Below are 15,608 nucleotides of genomic sequence, written 5' to 3'. Positions count from 1 at the left end.
ATACTTGAAAACAAGGCCCTGTCAGCTCTGTATCTCACAGTATATCTTGCTCACTCACAACTACTGCAGTTGTAACAAACACATTTTCTTTTAAAGTACATGAAGGAGAAGGGGACAGAGGGAATGGGGGCGGGTGGGAGGAGAGCGGCAAGATGGGGAGAGGTAAATAGAGTGGGAGAAGACTCGTGGAGTATAGGCGCATGCATAGACCAGATGGGCTGAATGGCCTGTTTCCGTGGTGTGCAGGCTATGTAATGCATTTATATAGCGTCTGATGTCAGGCCCTTAAGGACACTAAACGCACTTGACAACCAACAGAAAACAGCCTTCCTTCCGATTGCTGCCTGTCCTTACTGTGATTCATGGCTGACAGCCTCAGTCAAGTGGTCATCCTCCAAGAGAGAAGCCAGCAGGCTATTTGACTGCAAGCGGCATCGCTGCCCAGTCTGATCCTGTCCTCACACAGAAGTACACAGATTTGCATGTTCTGGAAAGACTTAAATGGACAATAGCAGGAACCCTGGCTTATCCCAATGCCTCTGCCTAGCCCTAGAGGGTCTGAATCTTATTATAGCATGCTCCCGCTATGCTGACAGCAGCTATCTCACCTCTGACCTGGGGTGAAATATTTGTACAAGCATAAAATATTTGTCTGGCTGAGAGGTATGCCAGCTTTTTCCCGTGGTAAATAGCCGAGTGTTTGGCAGAGGTGATAAGAATAAGAAAAAAAAAAGTATTAAAAACAATTTTCACTATTTTTTTCCCCGGCTTATTTTATATCTAGAGAATCACACTTGAGGTTTTAATTTTGTCTCGCCCTTGCTTCAGTGGGAGAAGGGTTTGGACCTGCTGCAATTCCTTTCGGGAATCAAGTCCTTGAAAACAAATCAGTTGAAAGCTTCCTTAGGTTTTCAGCTGAGTGTTTTCAGTTTCTATCTGTGCTCTGAAATGTATTCCAGACTGCACGGCACAGTGCTGGAACTGTAAGAGCTGCTGTGAGTCATCTGCAGTGTAAGGGACACCTGGGAGTGATTACACGGCACTAACCTGATTGAGAAGTTCGGGTGAAGTCACATACTGCAAGAGTGAACTGTGAATGGTTTATCACTGTCAAGTGAACCCTGAAATTAGATTAATTGCAGCTTTCCAATCACTCCCTGGCATTCTGCTGCTCAGTAGTATTATATACTACTTCAATTTCATTTGTGTTAGTTGGTGGGGGTTGGGCAAGGATAGAGTTACATTTTTGGTCAATTTCTTTTTGCACTAGAGAGCGCAACTGGAAAAAGTTGGGTTGTTCTGAAGGAGACAATCTCTCAAAATGAATTTGAAATAGTAAAGCATTCAAAGGGTAAGGGACTAGATTTTTGAGGCCCAATAGAAGGTTTGGCAACACATGCACTGTGTTGTGGACATCACACCTTAGGAAGGACCTGTTAGTGGCTGTGAGATTGTTTGCAGTCATTGTCCCAATAATGTATTTAATATCTTTTGACTTGGAGTTTTCCTTTTCAAGTAACCCTGACTTTACTGTTCATCCTTACAATGGGAAACCTAACCCAATGGAACTATATCACCATTCCTTCACTGTCGCTGGGTCAAAATCCTGGAACTCCCTTCCTAACAGCACTGTGGGTGTACCTACCCCACATGGACTGCAGCGGTTCAAATAGGCAGCTCACCACCACCTTCTCAAGGGCAACTAGGGATGGGCAATGAATGCTGGCCTAGCCAGCGACACCCATATCCCATGAATGAATATCAAAACAAAATGTATCAGCCCTGGGTGGGGGGTTGGGGGGTGGAGAGTGCAGTGTAGATTTGCCAGAAAGATATCTGGACTAGGGGTGATTTGATTAAAGTTTTTAAGGGATTAAAAGGCACAGTCAGGGTTGACAAAGAGAAATTATTTCTGTGGCTGGGGAGTTTAGGCCAAGGAGACATAGTCTAAAAATAAGAGCCTGACCTTTCAGGAGTGAACTTAGGAAACACTTGTACACAGAAAGGGTGGGAGAATTTTGGAACTCTCTTCCATAAATGGCATTTGTTGCTAGATCAATTGTTAATTTTAAATCTGAGATTGATAGATTCTTGTTCTCCAGAAGTATTAAGAGATAAGGGGCAAAGGCAGGTGCATGGGATCAGTCATGATCTCATTGAGCGGCAGAACAGGTTAGAGGGGCTGAATGGCCTTATGTTCCTGGGCCTATTTAAGAATGATTGTAGGGAAATTAATCCGTACTCTCTCAGGCAATCAAGCAAACTCCATGTTAGCCCATGCTGCATCATAATGCAAGCTAACGAAACATTTAGCTGCCAATGCCTTCTCTTAGGAACTTGACTGGTTCCCCTTTTGCAGTGACTGTTTTCTTGCCACAAGGTATATCCTGACTTCCAAGCTAAATGGTCACAACAACAGAATTATACTGAATTCAAGAGTGACAATAAATGGGATCACGCTCTCTGCCAAACTAACAGAGCGAGGGATTCAGGCAAACATGACACTGTGATGAAATTTCACAGTCCTTGTGGCTTTGACAAGCCTGGACTCTCAGCATCCATTGTGACTCACTGCTTTCAGTGGAGCCACAGAGGAATTCTCTCCCCCACAGGGCTGTGGGTGCTTAGTCTTTGAATCTATTCAAGACAGAGGTCGACAGATTTTTGGGCACTTAAGGCATGAAGGGATAGTGCAGGAAGGTGGAGTTGAGGTTGAAGATCAGCCATGATCTTACTGAATGTTGGAGAAAGCTCGAGGGGCTGAATGGCCTACTCCTGCTCCTATTTCTAATGTTCTTATGTAGGACACTGGGAGAGGTAAGTCACATTTTGGTATTCAGTTCAGGTGGAAGAGGGCAGCTTTAATTGCAGGATCACTCATTTCGGACTAAGTATTCAAAATAGGACTTGCTAATGGCTCAGTTGATTGAGCCACTTTCCAAGGGGGAAACTGAACTATAGAGGACAGGCATGTTGCAGGTTCAAACCCAGTTAATGTTGAATGAGCTCACTTCAGATGGGGTTGGAGTGAAGGATTTACAGTTGACCTCAGTACCAGTGTGCTCTTTCTGATTGCTTCACTGATACTTGGTAGGTGCAAAATGGGATGATAAGGGAATAACAAGATTGGTCTCAGTAGTGAAGGTCTCCCACCCTTTCCTGCCTGTCATGGTGAATAAACAGTTGCAAATTAACACTATCTAGGATTGCACCTGAAGACTTGCCATTTAGGAAGGTTTCCTGTGATCCCATCCCCTTCATGTAAAAAAGGGCCAGAAGACAGGGAGAAAAATTGAGACTAAATAATACACAAAGACAACAAGGAGAGATAATACAATAGTACAGGATGTTTTCAAGTTGACTATTCAAAATAGTGAGGTGTCTAAAAACCAGGTATACACACAGGCAATGCGGACGTAAGCTCTCCTGCTCTTGGTTGTCCCTGAGGCACTCCAGGCGACACACTGGCACCAGAAGTCTTCTAAACCGAAGAGCTCTTCCACCTGCTGACGCGAGACCTCGATGTGAACTTCCCGAACCACCAGCCCTGTACAAGGAAAGAGAACAATTACAAACAGCCCAGGAGCTGCGACGTGCCCGGCATAACATTACTGCCGCCCAATGAATGTTGACTTTTTTTTTTTAAGAACTGCTCTCGCTTTCCAATCCCACATTTTTTTTTTCAGTTCCCCGTTGATCAATTTCATCCAGTTTAATAATCGAGTGCCATTTTTGTGCGCCATTTCCAGTTTGATTTTGAGTTTGTAAACGGAGCGCCTTATCACATCTCTCGCAAACTCCCCAAAGCACTTCAGACACAGATGGGTCATTTTGAAACGCGTCAACCACTGATATGCAAGCAAGATGAGTCAGCAGTGTGCACAGCAAGATCCAACAGTGAGATGAAATAGTGTGGGCTGAAGGAATAATGTTGGCCAGGGCACCAAGAGAATGGCCTGTTTTTGTTGGGATAGTACCTGGTGATCTTTCGCACTGACCTTAACAGACAGAAAAGGTCACTGTTTGTAAACAGGTTTACACATACATGCAACTACATCCAGACATGAGCAACTCTCCTGTGACATCCCGAGCCTCAACTGGAGTATTGCATCAAATTCTGGGCACGCACTTTCAGAAGGACAGTAAATCGAATGGTGTGCTTTTTTTTTTAAGGGCAAGGAGTAATATATCTCTTAAGGCACAATAGAACATTCTACTTAGGTGGATCTATGTCCTTTTAAGGCCACAATGTCTAATTGTTATTAAGAAAGTGTTCATGGTGCATGTTCAGGGAACTAAAGAGAATGGAATGTGCTCATCAATAATTTCAGATTACAGACCAGAAGCACATTGGCATTTCAAAATTGTTTAGCATTTCTAACAGTGCGAGATGGATGAAGTATTATACCTGTACATGTTATATTTCATAAAAAATTTTTACTTTCCATTTTTAGTTATTTTTTCTTTTTTTCTTTTTTACATTTTTACAATCTTTTTTTTGCATTTATTTCATTTCATCTTAGTTTGTTCAGTTTGCTTACCCACTGTTTTTTTTCATGTTTGCACTTGCTGCTGTTCAACCTTCAGTCCATTAACACCCTATCTGTACTAATGCTTTGTCTTTCAACACACCATTAACATATTGTTTGCCTTTGTTCCATGACCTTTTGGTCAGCTATGTGGCCTTGTCCAATCTACACCTTCTCCTTTGTTATCTCTTGCCCCACTCCCACCTCACTTGCTTATAACCTGTGACATTTCTAATATTTGTCAGTTCCGAAGAAAGGTCACCGACCCGAAACGTTAATTCTGCTTCTCTTTCCACAGATGCTGCCAGACCTGCTGAGTGGTTCCAGCATTTCTTGTTTTTATTTTATATTATATTATATTTCATATTGTCCAAGGTGTACTAGCTAGATGGATAAAGAACTGGCTGGGCAACAGGAAACAGAGAGTAGCAGTGGAAGGGAGTTTCTCAAAATGGAGACGTGTAACCAGTGGTGTTCCACAGGGATCCGTGCTGGGACCACTGTTGTTTGTGATATACATAAATGATTTGGAGGAAAGTATAGGTGGTCTGATTAGCAAGTTTGCAGATGACACTAAGATTGGTGGAGTAGCAGGTAGTGAAGGGGACTGTCAGAGAATACAGCAGAATATAGATAGATTGGAGAGTTGGGCAGAGAAATGGCAGATGGAGTTCAATCAGGGCAAATGCGAGGTGATGCATTTTGGAAGATCCAATTCAAGAGAGAACTATACAGTAAATGGAAAAGTCCTGGGGAAAATTGATGTACAGAGAGATTTGGGTGTTCAGGTCCACTGTTCCCTGAAGGTGGCAACGCAGGTCAATAGAGTGGTCAAGAAGGCATACGGCATGCTTTCCTTCATCGGACGGGGTATTGAGTACAAGAGTTGGCAGGTCATGTTACAGTTGTATAGGACTTTGGTTCGGCCACATTTGGAATACTGCATGCAGTTCTGGTCGCCACATTACCAAAAGGATGTGGATGCTTTGGAGAGGGTGCAGAGGAGGTTCACCAGGATGTTGCCTGGTATGGAGGGCGCTAGCTATGAAGAGAGGTTGAGTAGATTAGGATTATTTTCATTAGAAAGACGGAGGTTGAGGGGGGACCTGATTGAGGTGTACAAAATCATGAGAGGTATAGACAGGGTGGATAGCAAGAAGCTTTTTCCCCCAGAGTGGGGGATTCAATTACTAGGGGTCACGAGTTCAAAGTGAGAGGGGAAAAGTTTAGGGGGGATATGCGTGGAAAGTTCTTTACGCAGAGGGTGGTGGGTGCCTGGAACGCGTTGCCAGCGGAGGTGGTAGATGCGGGCATGATAGCGTCTTTTAAGATGTATCTAGACAGATACATGAATGGGCAGGAAGTAAAGAGATACAGACCCTTAGAAAATAGGCGTCATGTTTAGATAGAGGATCTGGATCGGCGTAGGCTTGGAGGGCCGAAGGGCCTGTTCCTGTGCTGTAATTTTCTTTGTTCTCTTTGTTCTTTGTCCAAATAATTATTAGGTTAAATGATATCGATATGCTATAGGGAAAAAAATTAAAATCAGTTCTGCCACTACACTTGAATGAGGTATGAGACCTGATATTGCTCCGGTTACCAGCACCAGTAATCATCACAACTTCACCTGACTGCTACACAGATCACCATGGTATTTGCAGCCACAATGCGTTTTCGGGAGAAAGGAGGAATTGTGTTGATGGAATTTTTCACAGTTCAAGTCGATATCGCAGGACTGATTTTTTTGTGTGTGCATGCTCCAGACAGTGCACGTTACCCATGGGCTGCACACATTGGGTAATCAGAGTCACGCAGCCCATGATTTTTCTCCACAATGGATGGAAATTCAGGAGCAGCGTGCCCGGGGATTTCCTGATTTGCACAGCCAATTTCCCCTCTTTTTCTTCCCTCTGTTTGGCTTTCTCATCACCACCTCCAAGAGGAATGACAGGCCCTCTGTCAATGCCGCTTTACAACAACCACCATGGGTAAAGTCCTTCCTTCATTTTCCTCTCTTTGATATGAAGGCACCTTTATCCTGCTCTCTGCGATATATGGCGCCCCCATTTTAAAAAAAAGCATATGGGATCCTGAGTTTTATTAATAGAGGACTAGAATACAAAAGCAAGGTATGCTAAACTTTTATAAACCTCTCTGGTTGGGCCTCAACTGGAGTATTGCATCCAGTTCTTGGCCACCACTTTCAGAAGGATGTGAAGGCATCGGAGAGGGTGCAGAAAAAACTTACAAGAATGGTTCTGGGATGAGAGACATCAGGGATGTGGATAGATTGGAGAAGCTGGGGATGTTCTCCTTGGAGAAGAGGAAGTTGAGAGGAGATTTGATAGAGGTGCTCAAAATCATGAAGAGTTTTGATGGTCTCCAGTGGCAGGAGGTCAGTAACAATGTTCCCACTAATTTGCCACCTCTGTGGCTGTGCAGAGGCCCAGAAAGTTCTGCACAGACCCTGTTCCGGGTTAAATAATAGTGCAAAAATAAAATTAAAGTTACCGCACATTGAAAAAGCTGGCCATGCACAATGACAACTTTTGACAGGGCACACAGGTGGATAACCAGAGGACACAGGTGACTGGCCAAAGAACCAGAGGGGACATGAGAATTTATTTTTAGACAGCGAGTTGTTGTGATCTGCAACGCGCCGCCTGAAAGGGCGGTGCAAGCCCATTCAATAGTAACTTTCAAAGGGGAATTGGATAGATAATTAAAAGGGGAGAACGGCCAACTGACCTTATTTTTTTTTTTATTCATTCATGGGATTTTGGGCGTTGCTGGCTAGGCCAGCATTTATTGCCCATCCCTAATTGCCCTTGAACCGCTGAAGTCCATTTGGACTTCGTAGCGGTTAGGTACAACTGAGTGGCTTGCTCGGCCATTTCAGAGGGCATGTAAGAGTTAACCACATTGCTGTGGGTCTGGAGTCACACGTAGGCCAGACCAGGTAAGGACGGCAGATTTCCTTCCCTAAAGGACATTAGTGAACCAGATGGGTTTGTACAACAATCGACAATGGTTTCATGGTCATCATGAGACTAGCTTTTTAATTCCAGATTTATTAATTGAATCCAAATTCCACCTTCTGCTGTGGTGGGATTTGAACCCATGTCCCCAGAGCAATACCCTGGGTCTCTGGGTTACTAGTCCAGTGACGATACCACTACACCACCATCTTCCCATCTTACTAACAGGACACTCTGAAATATACTTCAATTTCACTCGCATGCTGAGCAATCAAGTATTTTGAAAACTGAGTGAGCAATGCAATGCATGATGCACAGTCCAACAAACTGGCATAGAAAGCCATCAAGAGGCTTACAAGAGGCAGGAAAACAGTGACAGCTGAATTTATACAGTGCCTTACAGAACACAACAAGTTGCATTTATATAGCACCTTTGACATAATAAAAATCCCAAGGCGCTGCACAGGGGTATTATGAAGCAAAATTTTCCACTGCACCACATAAGGAGATATCAGCACAGGTGACCAAAAGCTTAGTCAAAGAGTTAAGCTTTAAGGAGCAGTTTAAAGGAGGAAAGTGAGGTAGAGCGGCGGAGAGGTGTAGAGGGAATTCTAGAGCTTAAGGTCGTGGTAGCTGAAGGCACAGACACCATTGGTGAAGTAATTAAAATCAGGAATATTGAAGAGGCCAAAATTAGAGGAGCCCAGATATCTGAGAGTTGCGGGGTGGGAGGAGATTATAGAGATTGGGCGAAGTGAGGCCATGGAGAGATTTGAAAACAAAGATAAGAATTTTAAAATTGAGGCATTGCTTAACTGGAAGCCAATGTATATCAGCGAGGACAGGGGTGATAGGGGAACGGGATTTGGTGCGAGTAAGGACACGAGCAGCAGTGTTTTTGATGACTTCAAGTTTATGGAGGGTAGAGTATGGGAGACCGGCTAGGAATGGTCAAGTCTCGTGGAAAAAAGGCATGAATGAGGGTTTCAGCAGCAGATGAGTTGAGGCAGGGAAGAGTCAGGCAATGTTCAAGAAGTGGAAATAGGCAGCCTTAATGATGCAGGGATATGTGGAGGATGTGTGGTCAGAAGCTCATTTCAAGATATAACAAATCTCGTTATAGAGGCACAAATGACAGCTCTTTACCAGAAGCAAGATCCCACCAATGAGCTGAATTGTTTTTGGTGGTACTAGTTAAGTGAGGAACAGGAATAGGGATAGGCACCAACATGTTGCACAACAGACATTTGACAAAATGACTCAGCCACGGACATGGGGGCAATGAATCTGTGTATGAAGTATCCAGCCAACTAACCGAAGGCCATCAAAAAAAGGTCAGATTTAAAACACATTTTGCCCGATTTAGTGAGATATCTGGCATTGTTTTTGCTTGCACAAGTAGTCAAGTCTGCCCACACACTTGATGCAGTGATGTGGAAAATTCGGATCAATGTCCATCTGTCAGGAGGGATCTTGATCTTTCTCTCTCCTCTCTATGTCCATCTCCCTCTCTCCCCTCTCTGTGTCCATAGAAACATAGAAAATAGGAGTAGTAGGCCATTTGGTCCTTCGAGCCTGCTCCACCATTCATTATCATGGCTGATCATCCAACTCAGTAACCTATTCCCGCTTTCCTCCCCGTATCCTTTGATCCTTTTTGTCCAAGAGCTATATCCAACTCCTTCTTGAAAACATACAATGTTTTGGCCTCAACTGCTTTCTGTGGTACCAAATTCCACAGGCTCACCACTCTCTGGGTGAAGTAATTTCTCCTCATCTCAGTCCTGAAAGGTTTACCCCGTATCCTTAGACGATGACCCCTGGTTCTGGACTCCCCCACCATTGAGAACATCCTTCCTGCATCTACCCTGTCAAGTCCTGTTAGAATTTTATAGGTTTCTATGAGATCCTCCCCTCACTCTTCTGAACTCCAGCGAATATAATCCTAACCGACTCAATCTCTCCTCATACATTAGTCCCGCCATCCCAGGAATCAGTCTAGTAAACCTTCGCTGCACTCCCTCTATAGCAAGAACATCCTTCCTCAGACAAGGAGACCAAAACTGCACACAATATTCCAGGTGTGGCCTCACCAAGGCCCTGTATAATTGCAGCAAGACATCCCTGCTCTTGTACTCTAATTCTCTCGCTATGAAGGCCAACATACCATTTGCCTTTTTTACCACCTGTTGCACCTGCATGCTTACCTTCAGCGAATGGTGTACGAGAACACCCAGGTCTCGCTGCATATTCCCCTCTCTCAGTTTATAGCCGTTCAGATAATAATCTGCCTTCCTGTTTTTGCTGCCAAAGTGGATAACCTCACATTTCTCTACATTATGCTGCATCTGCCATGCAATTGCCCACTCACTCAACTTGTCCAAATCACCCTGAAGCCTCTCTGCATCCTCCTCACAACTCACCCTCCCACCCAGTTCTGTCTCATCTGCAAATTTGGAGATATTACATTTAGTTCCCTCATCTAAATCATTAATATATATTGTGAATAGCTGGGGTCCTAGCACCGATCCCTGTGGTACCCCACTAGTCACTGCCTGCCATTCGGAAAAAGACCCATTTATTCCTACTCTTTGTTTCCTGTCTGCCAACCGATTTTCTATCCATCGCAATACACTACCCCCAATCCCATGTGCTTTCATTTTATACACTAATCTCTTATGTGGGACTTTGTCAAAAGCCTTCTGAAAGTCCAAATAAACCATATCCATTGTCTGTCCCTCATCAACTCGACTAGTTACATCCTCCAAGAATTCTAGTAGATTTGTCAAGCATGATTTCCCTTTTGTAAATCCATGCTGACTCTGCCCGATTCTACCACTGTTCTCCAAGTGCTCTGCTATAAAATCTTTGATAATGGACTCTAGAATTTTCCCCACTACCGGTGTCAGGCTGACTGGTCTGTAATTCCCTGTTTTCTCTCTACCTCTCTTTTTAAATAGTGGGGTTACATTAGCTACCCTCCAATCTGTAGGAACTGTTCCAGAGTCTATAGAATCTTGGAAGATGACCACCAATGCATCCACTATTTCTAGGGCCACTTCCTTAAGTACTCTGGGATGTAGATTATCAGGTCCTGGGGATTTATTGGCCTTCAATCCCATCAATTTCCCCAACACCATTTCTCTACTAATACTAATTTCCTTCAGTTCCTCCCTCTCATTAAACCCTGTGTTCCCCAACATTTCTGGTATGATATTTGTGTCTTCCTTTGTGAACCAAAGTATGCATTTAGTTGGTCAGCCATTTCTTTGTTCCCCATAATAAATTCCCGTTTCTGACTGTAAGGGACCTACATTTGTCTTCACCAATCTTTTTCCCTTCACATACCTATAGAAACGTTTACAGTCAGTTTATATGTCCCCTGCAAGCTTGCTCTTGTACTCTATTTTCCCTTCTTAATCAATCCCTTGGTCCTCCTTTGCTGAATTCTAAACTGCTCCCAATCCTCGGGTCTGTTGTTTTTTTCTGGAAAATTTATATGCCTCTTCTTTGGATCTAATGCTATCTCTAATTTCTTGTAAGCCATGGTTTGGCGACCTTTCCCATTTTACTTTTGCACCAGACAGGGATAAACAATTGTTGCAGTTCATCCATGTGCTCTTTGAATGTTTGCCATTGCCTATCCACCGTCATCCCTTTAAGTAACATTTCCCAATCCATCATAGCCAACTCGCACCTCATACCTTCGTAGTTTCCTTTATTAAGATTCAGAATCCTCGTCTCAGAATCAACTACATCTCCCTCTCTCCCCTTCTCTGTGTCCATCTCTCCCTCTGCCCCCCATGTCCATCTATCTCTCTCTGCACCCCCCCCATGTCCATCTCTCTTTCCTCTCTCTCTCTCTACCCCCATGTCCCTCTCTCTCCCCCCTCTCCCTCTGTATCCATTTCTCTCTCCCCCCTCTCTGTTTCTATCACTCTCCCCCCTCTCTTTCTCCCTCCATTTGCTTCCCGGGCTGGTGCCGGTTTAAAGGGCTGTCTGACTCTCTGCTCCCTCAGCGCAATGTCGCTCTGCCCCCTGCCTCTGGCTGTGTGCTGGCCCACCTCCTGTTCTCCCCTCAGTCTCCCTCTCTCTCTCTCCCCTACAGCAGCCATTCCCACTCACTCCTTGAACCGCGTGAAAACAGCAGGGGCGGCCAATCCCAGCACGCCTGCGCCGCGAGCCGCCAATCAGCACTCCCCTCGCCCAGGCAGCCCACTGTCAGTCACAGACACTGAGCAATCACAGACAGGCAGCCGCTGTCCATCAGATGCAGGTCCCGCCTACCCCCTCTGCCCGACATACACATTAATAGGAGAGCTGTCAATCAAAGCTGAGCCACGGGCAGCCTGCTGTCCGTCACAGAGGACTGGTGGGCAGGGTGGAAACCTTCGATTGGCCGGATACTAGCCCGCGGGCCGTATGTTCGATAACCTAGTTTTAAAATAACCTAGCCGCTAGGTTATTTTAAAACACAAGTTTAAAGACTTGGAGCAGGACATTTAAAATTACCACGGACCTCAAAATCTTTACCACAGACGTTGGTGTCTGTGTACGGACACATTGTCGACCTCTGTTGAGAAACACTGGCCTGAACACAATACACTGGGACCTTCAACATCCACCGGAAACAGTAGAGAGGGCCCTGATTTAACATGTTCTCTCAAAGACAACATCTAGAATAACGCAGCCGATACTTTGCACTGCACAGCCTCGATTACGTGCTTGAATTCTGAACTGGGACTTCAACCCACCACCTTTGGGTTCAAAATGCTACCAGTCGAGCCAATCTGACATAACCCAGGAGTGGGGGAGGGGGAATTGTTCCTTTGTTTCTTTCCCTGCTGAATGTCTTTTGAGAAATTCATATGCAAGACCTAACGCAATTGTAACCTAAGTTAACCAACGATGGGACCCAGGGGCAGCCAGGGGGGTAGTGAAACTAGAAATTTACACCAGTTCTCTGGTGTATACTTTCAACAGAAACCATCAGACATATCAAATAACTAACCCTATTTACTCAGTGCAGCAACCTAGAAACATGTCCCAAAGCCAATGGTCTCTAATGCATTTTAGATTTACACTAATGTATCCAGTCTCCATAGTTCAGCACTAGAATAAATAACAAGCTTTGGGTTCTGTGAATGAAGTCCCTCCTTCAAGCCGAGGAATTCAGAGCAGAAATTGCCTTACTCTACAAACACTCAACAAAGTCATTCCAAATTCTCCTTGTATTTTCAACAGGTGAACGATTCTGTTAAAATAGCAGTGAGCAACCATCCATTGCAAGTAAGCGTTCAGCGGTCTAGGCCCCAAGCTCTGGAAATCCCTCCCTAAACCTCTCTCCTCTCAAGGCTCTGCTAAAAACCTACCTCTTTGACCAAGCATTGGGTCACCTATTCTACTGTCTCCTACTTTGGCTCTGTATCAATTTTTATCTGAGTATGCTCCCATGAGGTGCTTTGGGATGTTTTACTACATTAGGGGCGCTGTATAAATGTTAGTTTTTGTTAAGTGACGAGTCGAAGAGACTTAGCAGTTGGCAGGAAAAAAGACAGAAGCGCAAGGGGAGAGCCAACTGTGTAACAGCCCCGACAACCAATTTTATCTGCAGCGCCTGTGGAAGAGTCTGTCACTCTAGAATTGGCCTTTATAGCCACTCCAGGCGCTGCTTCACAAACCACTGACCACCTCCAGGCGCTTACCCATTGTCTCTCGAGATAAGGAGGCCAAAGAAGAAGATATTAACATTGCTAACTGTAACTTCAACCCTTAATTTCTTTGTATAATCCTTGTTTTTGAGGGTTGATTTTTGTTCTGCCAACAGTTTTTTTAAAACTTCCCAAGTAAATGGATTGAAAGAGAGGCTACAAACTCCCTAAACTGGTCCTAATCTTTGTGATCTTGGATATTGTTCAAATCACCAGAACTATTCGGTTTTCTTTCAAACAGGAGCACTAAGGTAACGTCTCCATAGACATAGACAGAAATGCCATTCTCTTCAACTATTTGAAATTAATATTTTAATGACAAGATTTTTTTCCTGCCATGTTTAAATGTCAAACACTGGATAACAAATCATTGTTATGATCTGGAATGCACTGGGTGGTGGAATCAGATTCTATCCTAACTTTTAACAGGAAATTGGATAAATTCCTGAAAGGGAAATAACTGCAGGGCTAACTGGAAAGGGCAGAGGAGTGGGAATAATTGGATAGCTCTTCAAAGATCCAGCACAGGCATGATGGGCCAAATGGTCTCCTTTTGCAGTGTATTATTCAATGAAGCCACCATAATAAAGGTAGTTATCAGGAAGTCTATTTGCACAATGGATACAATTAAGGAAAGGTACTCAGCCCATCCATCCATCTAGAGAGACCCTACAATTCTGCCCCATCCATTCCATCCAACTGTTTGCTAAATCATTCCAGGGATCATCACCTCCAGAACTTTAACTTTGAATCAGTTGCGTGCATCGATCACTTCATATCAATAACCTTCAACTGGCTTTTTATAAGATTGAACCTGTTCTACACCACTCATCTTACTACCAGCGCAGTTTGAAGTAATTTTCCGAATCTTCCTTTTCGACAGCGTTTCCTAATCCATGGATCTTTAAGAGCCCATCTCCTTAAGCCCAAGTTTCTCCACTTTTATCTCAAAACTGTCCTCTGACACTTGGGATCAATCTCAAGGCTCGTCTCCACACTATCCAGATTTTAAATGTCTCCCTCTGTCCCAAACTTGCCTTTTCAGCTGCAGCACAGCCAAATATTATTTATTTATGCTCAATTATCCTTTTAAAAAAAAAGGCTGCTCCAGTATGACACCTCACTGAGGTACCGACCTACCCGAAGCCACAGACTGACAGCACACAGGGTCACGGTTATTTTCTCAGTTGTGCGGATTCACTAAATTGTCTAATTTTCATTCCTATGGAAATGAGATTCAGACAGTTTCTATAAAGCTGCCGATCCATTATACCAATTTTAGCCGGGGTGAAATCTGACCTGCGGATGCTCCCGACAGGAGCAAAGAAAAAACTGCTCAACGCATTTTTTCTTCTGCTCCTCTTCAAGCACTGTCAGAGAGTCCAGACCTGTGGCTCACTTCAGCAGGCAATACATAGCGTGAAAGCTCAAAAAGACAACTTTCTTTTTTAATGGTTTCTCTCCTCAATACTGGCAACAAGAAAATCACACGTAATAATAGTGTCATACATATATGGTAAATAAAATTCCACTAAGTAGAATTGGAACCTCACACTCCAACCAAAATGGTGAATGAACCAAGCCCTTGGCAACTGGGCTCAATTTGAGGCGCTCTCACGGTGTTAGAAGGTTGTTGGGTCAAGACCCAGTTGAGGATATAATCTAGCCTGGCACTTTAGTGCCATACTGAAGGCGTGCTGTACGTTGGATGAGATATTAAAGGGAGGCCTCGTCTAACGGGATCTTTGGCTTTCACTCGATATAATTCCAAGCCCAAGCAATAAAGAAAGACTTGAATTTATTCAGCACGTCCAAAAGCATTTTACAACCAAGGAAGTGATTTTGAAGCGTAGTCACTGTTGTAATGCATAGGCGGCAGCCAAAATGCGCACAGCAAGCTCCCACAAACAGCAATGTGATAATGACCAAATAATCTGTTTTTATGATGTTGGCTGAGGAATAAAAATTGGCCAGGCCACCGGGGAGAACCCTTCTGCTCTTCTATAAAGGAGCACTATTGGATCTTTCAAGTCCACTTGAGAGGGCAGACATTTTGTCCCGAAAGACGTGGATACTCTCACGTTGCGCGCGAGTGTCAGCTTTTACTTTTACATTTAAATCCTAGAGTGGGACTTGAACCCACAACCCTTGGACTCAGAAGCAAGAGCACCACCCACTGAGCCACAGCTGACACATAATTCCAAGACCAGGGAGCTCACCTGGTGTGCCAGCCAACATTGATCCCTCATCTAATACTGCCAAAATACAGATCAACAATCATTTCATTTGCTGCTTGTGGGACCTTGCTCTGTGTAAATTGACTGAATAGGCAAATAGGTTTAACATCACATCTATAAGCCAGCACCTCCAACACCATACTGCACTGTGAA

At 44.1% G+C, this 15,608-nt stretch overlaps 1 protein-coding gene across 1 annotated transcript in view; it reads right to left on the bottom strand.

The window, feature by feature from the left end:
- Positions 1-15,608, bottom strand: part of unc5b (unc-5 netrin receptor B) — a 232,047-nt gene that overhangs the window by 57,964 nt on the left and 158,475 nt on the right. The window contains exon 3 of the mRNA XM_068020412.1: positions 3,404-3,547. Coding sequence (XP_067876513.1) covers positions 3,404-3,547 — 144 coding nt within the window. The remainder of the gene's footprint in view (positions 1-3,403; positions 3,548-15,608) is intronic.

Source organism: Heterodontus francisci, chromosome 42, assembly GCF_036365525.1.
Source record: "Heterodontus francisci isolate sHetFra1 chromosome 42, sHetFra1.hap1, whole genome shotgun sequence".
NCBI classification, from domain to species: domain Eukaryota; kingdom Metazoa; phylum Chordata; class Chondrichthyes; order Heterodontiformes; family Heterodontidae; genus Heterodontus; species Heterodontus francisci.
The sequence above is the reverse complement of the archived record's forward strand: the minus strand, read 5'-3'. Positions and strand labels throughout refer to the sequence as shown.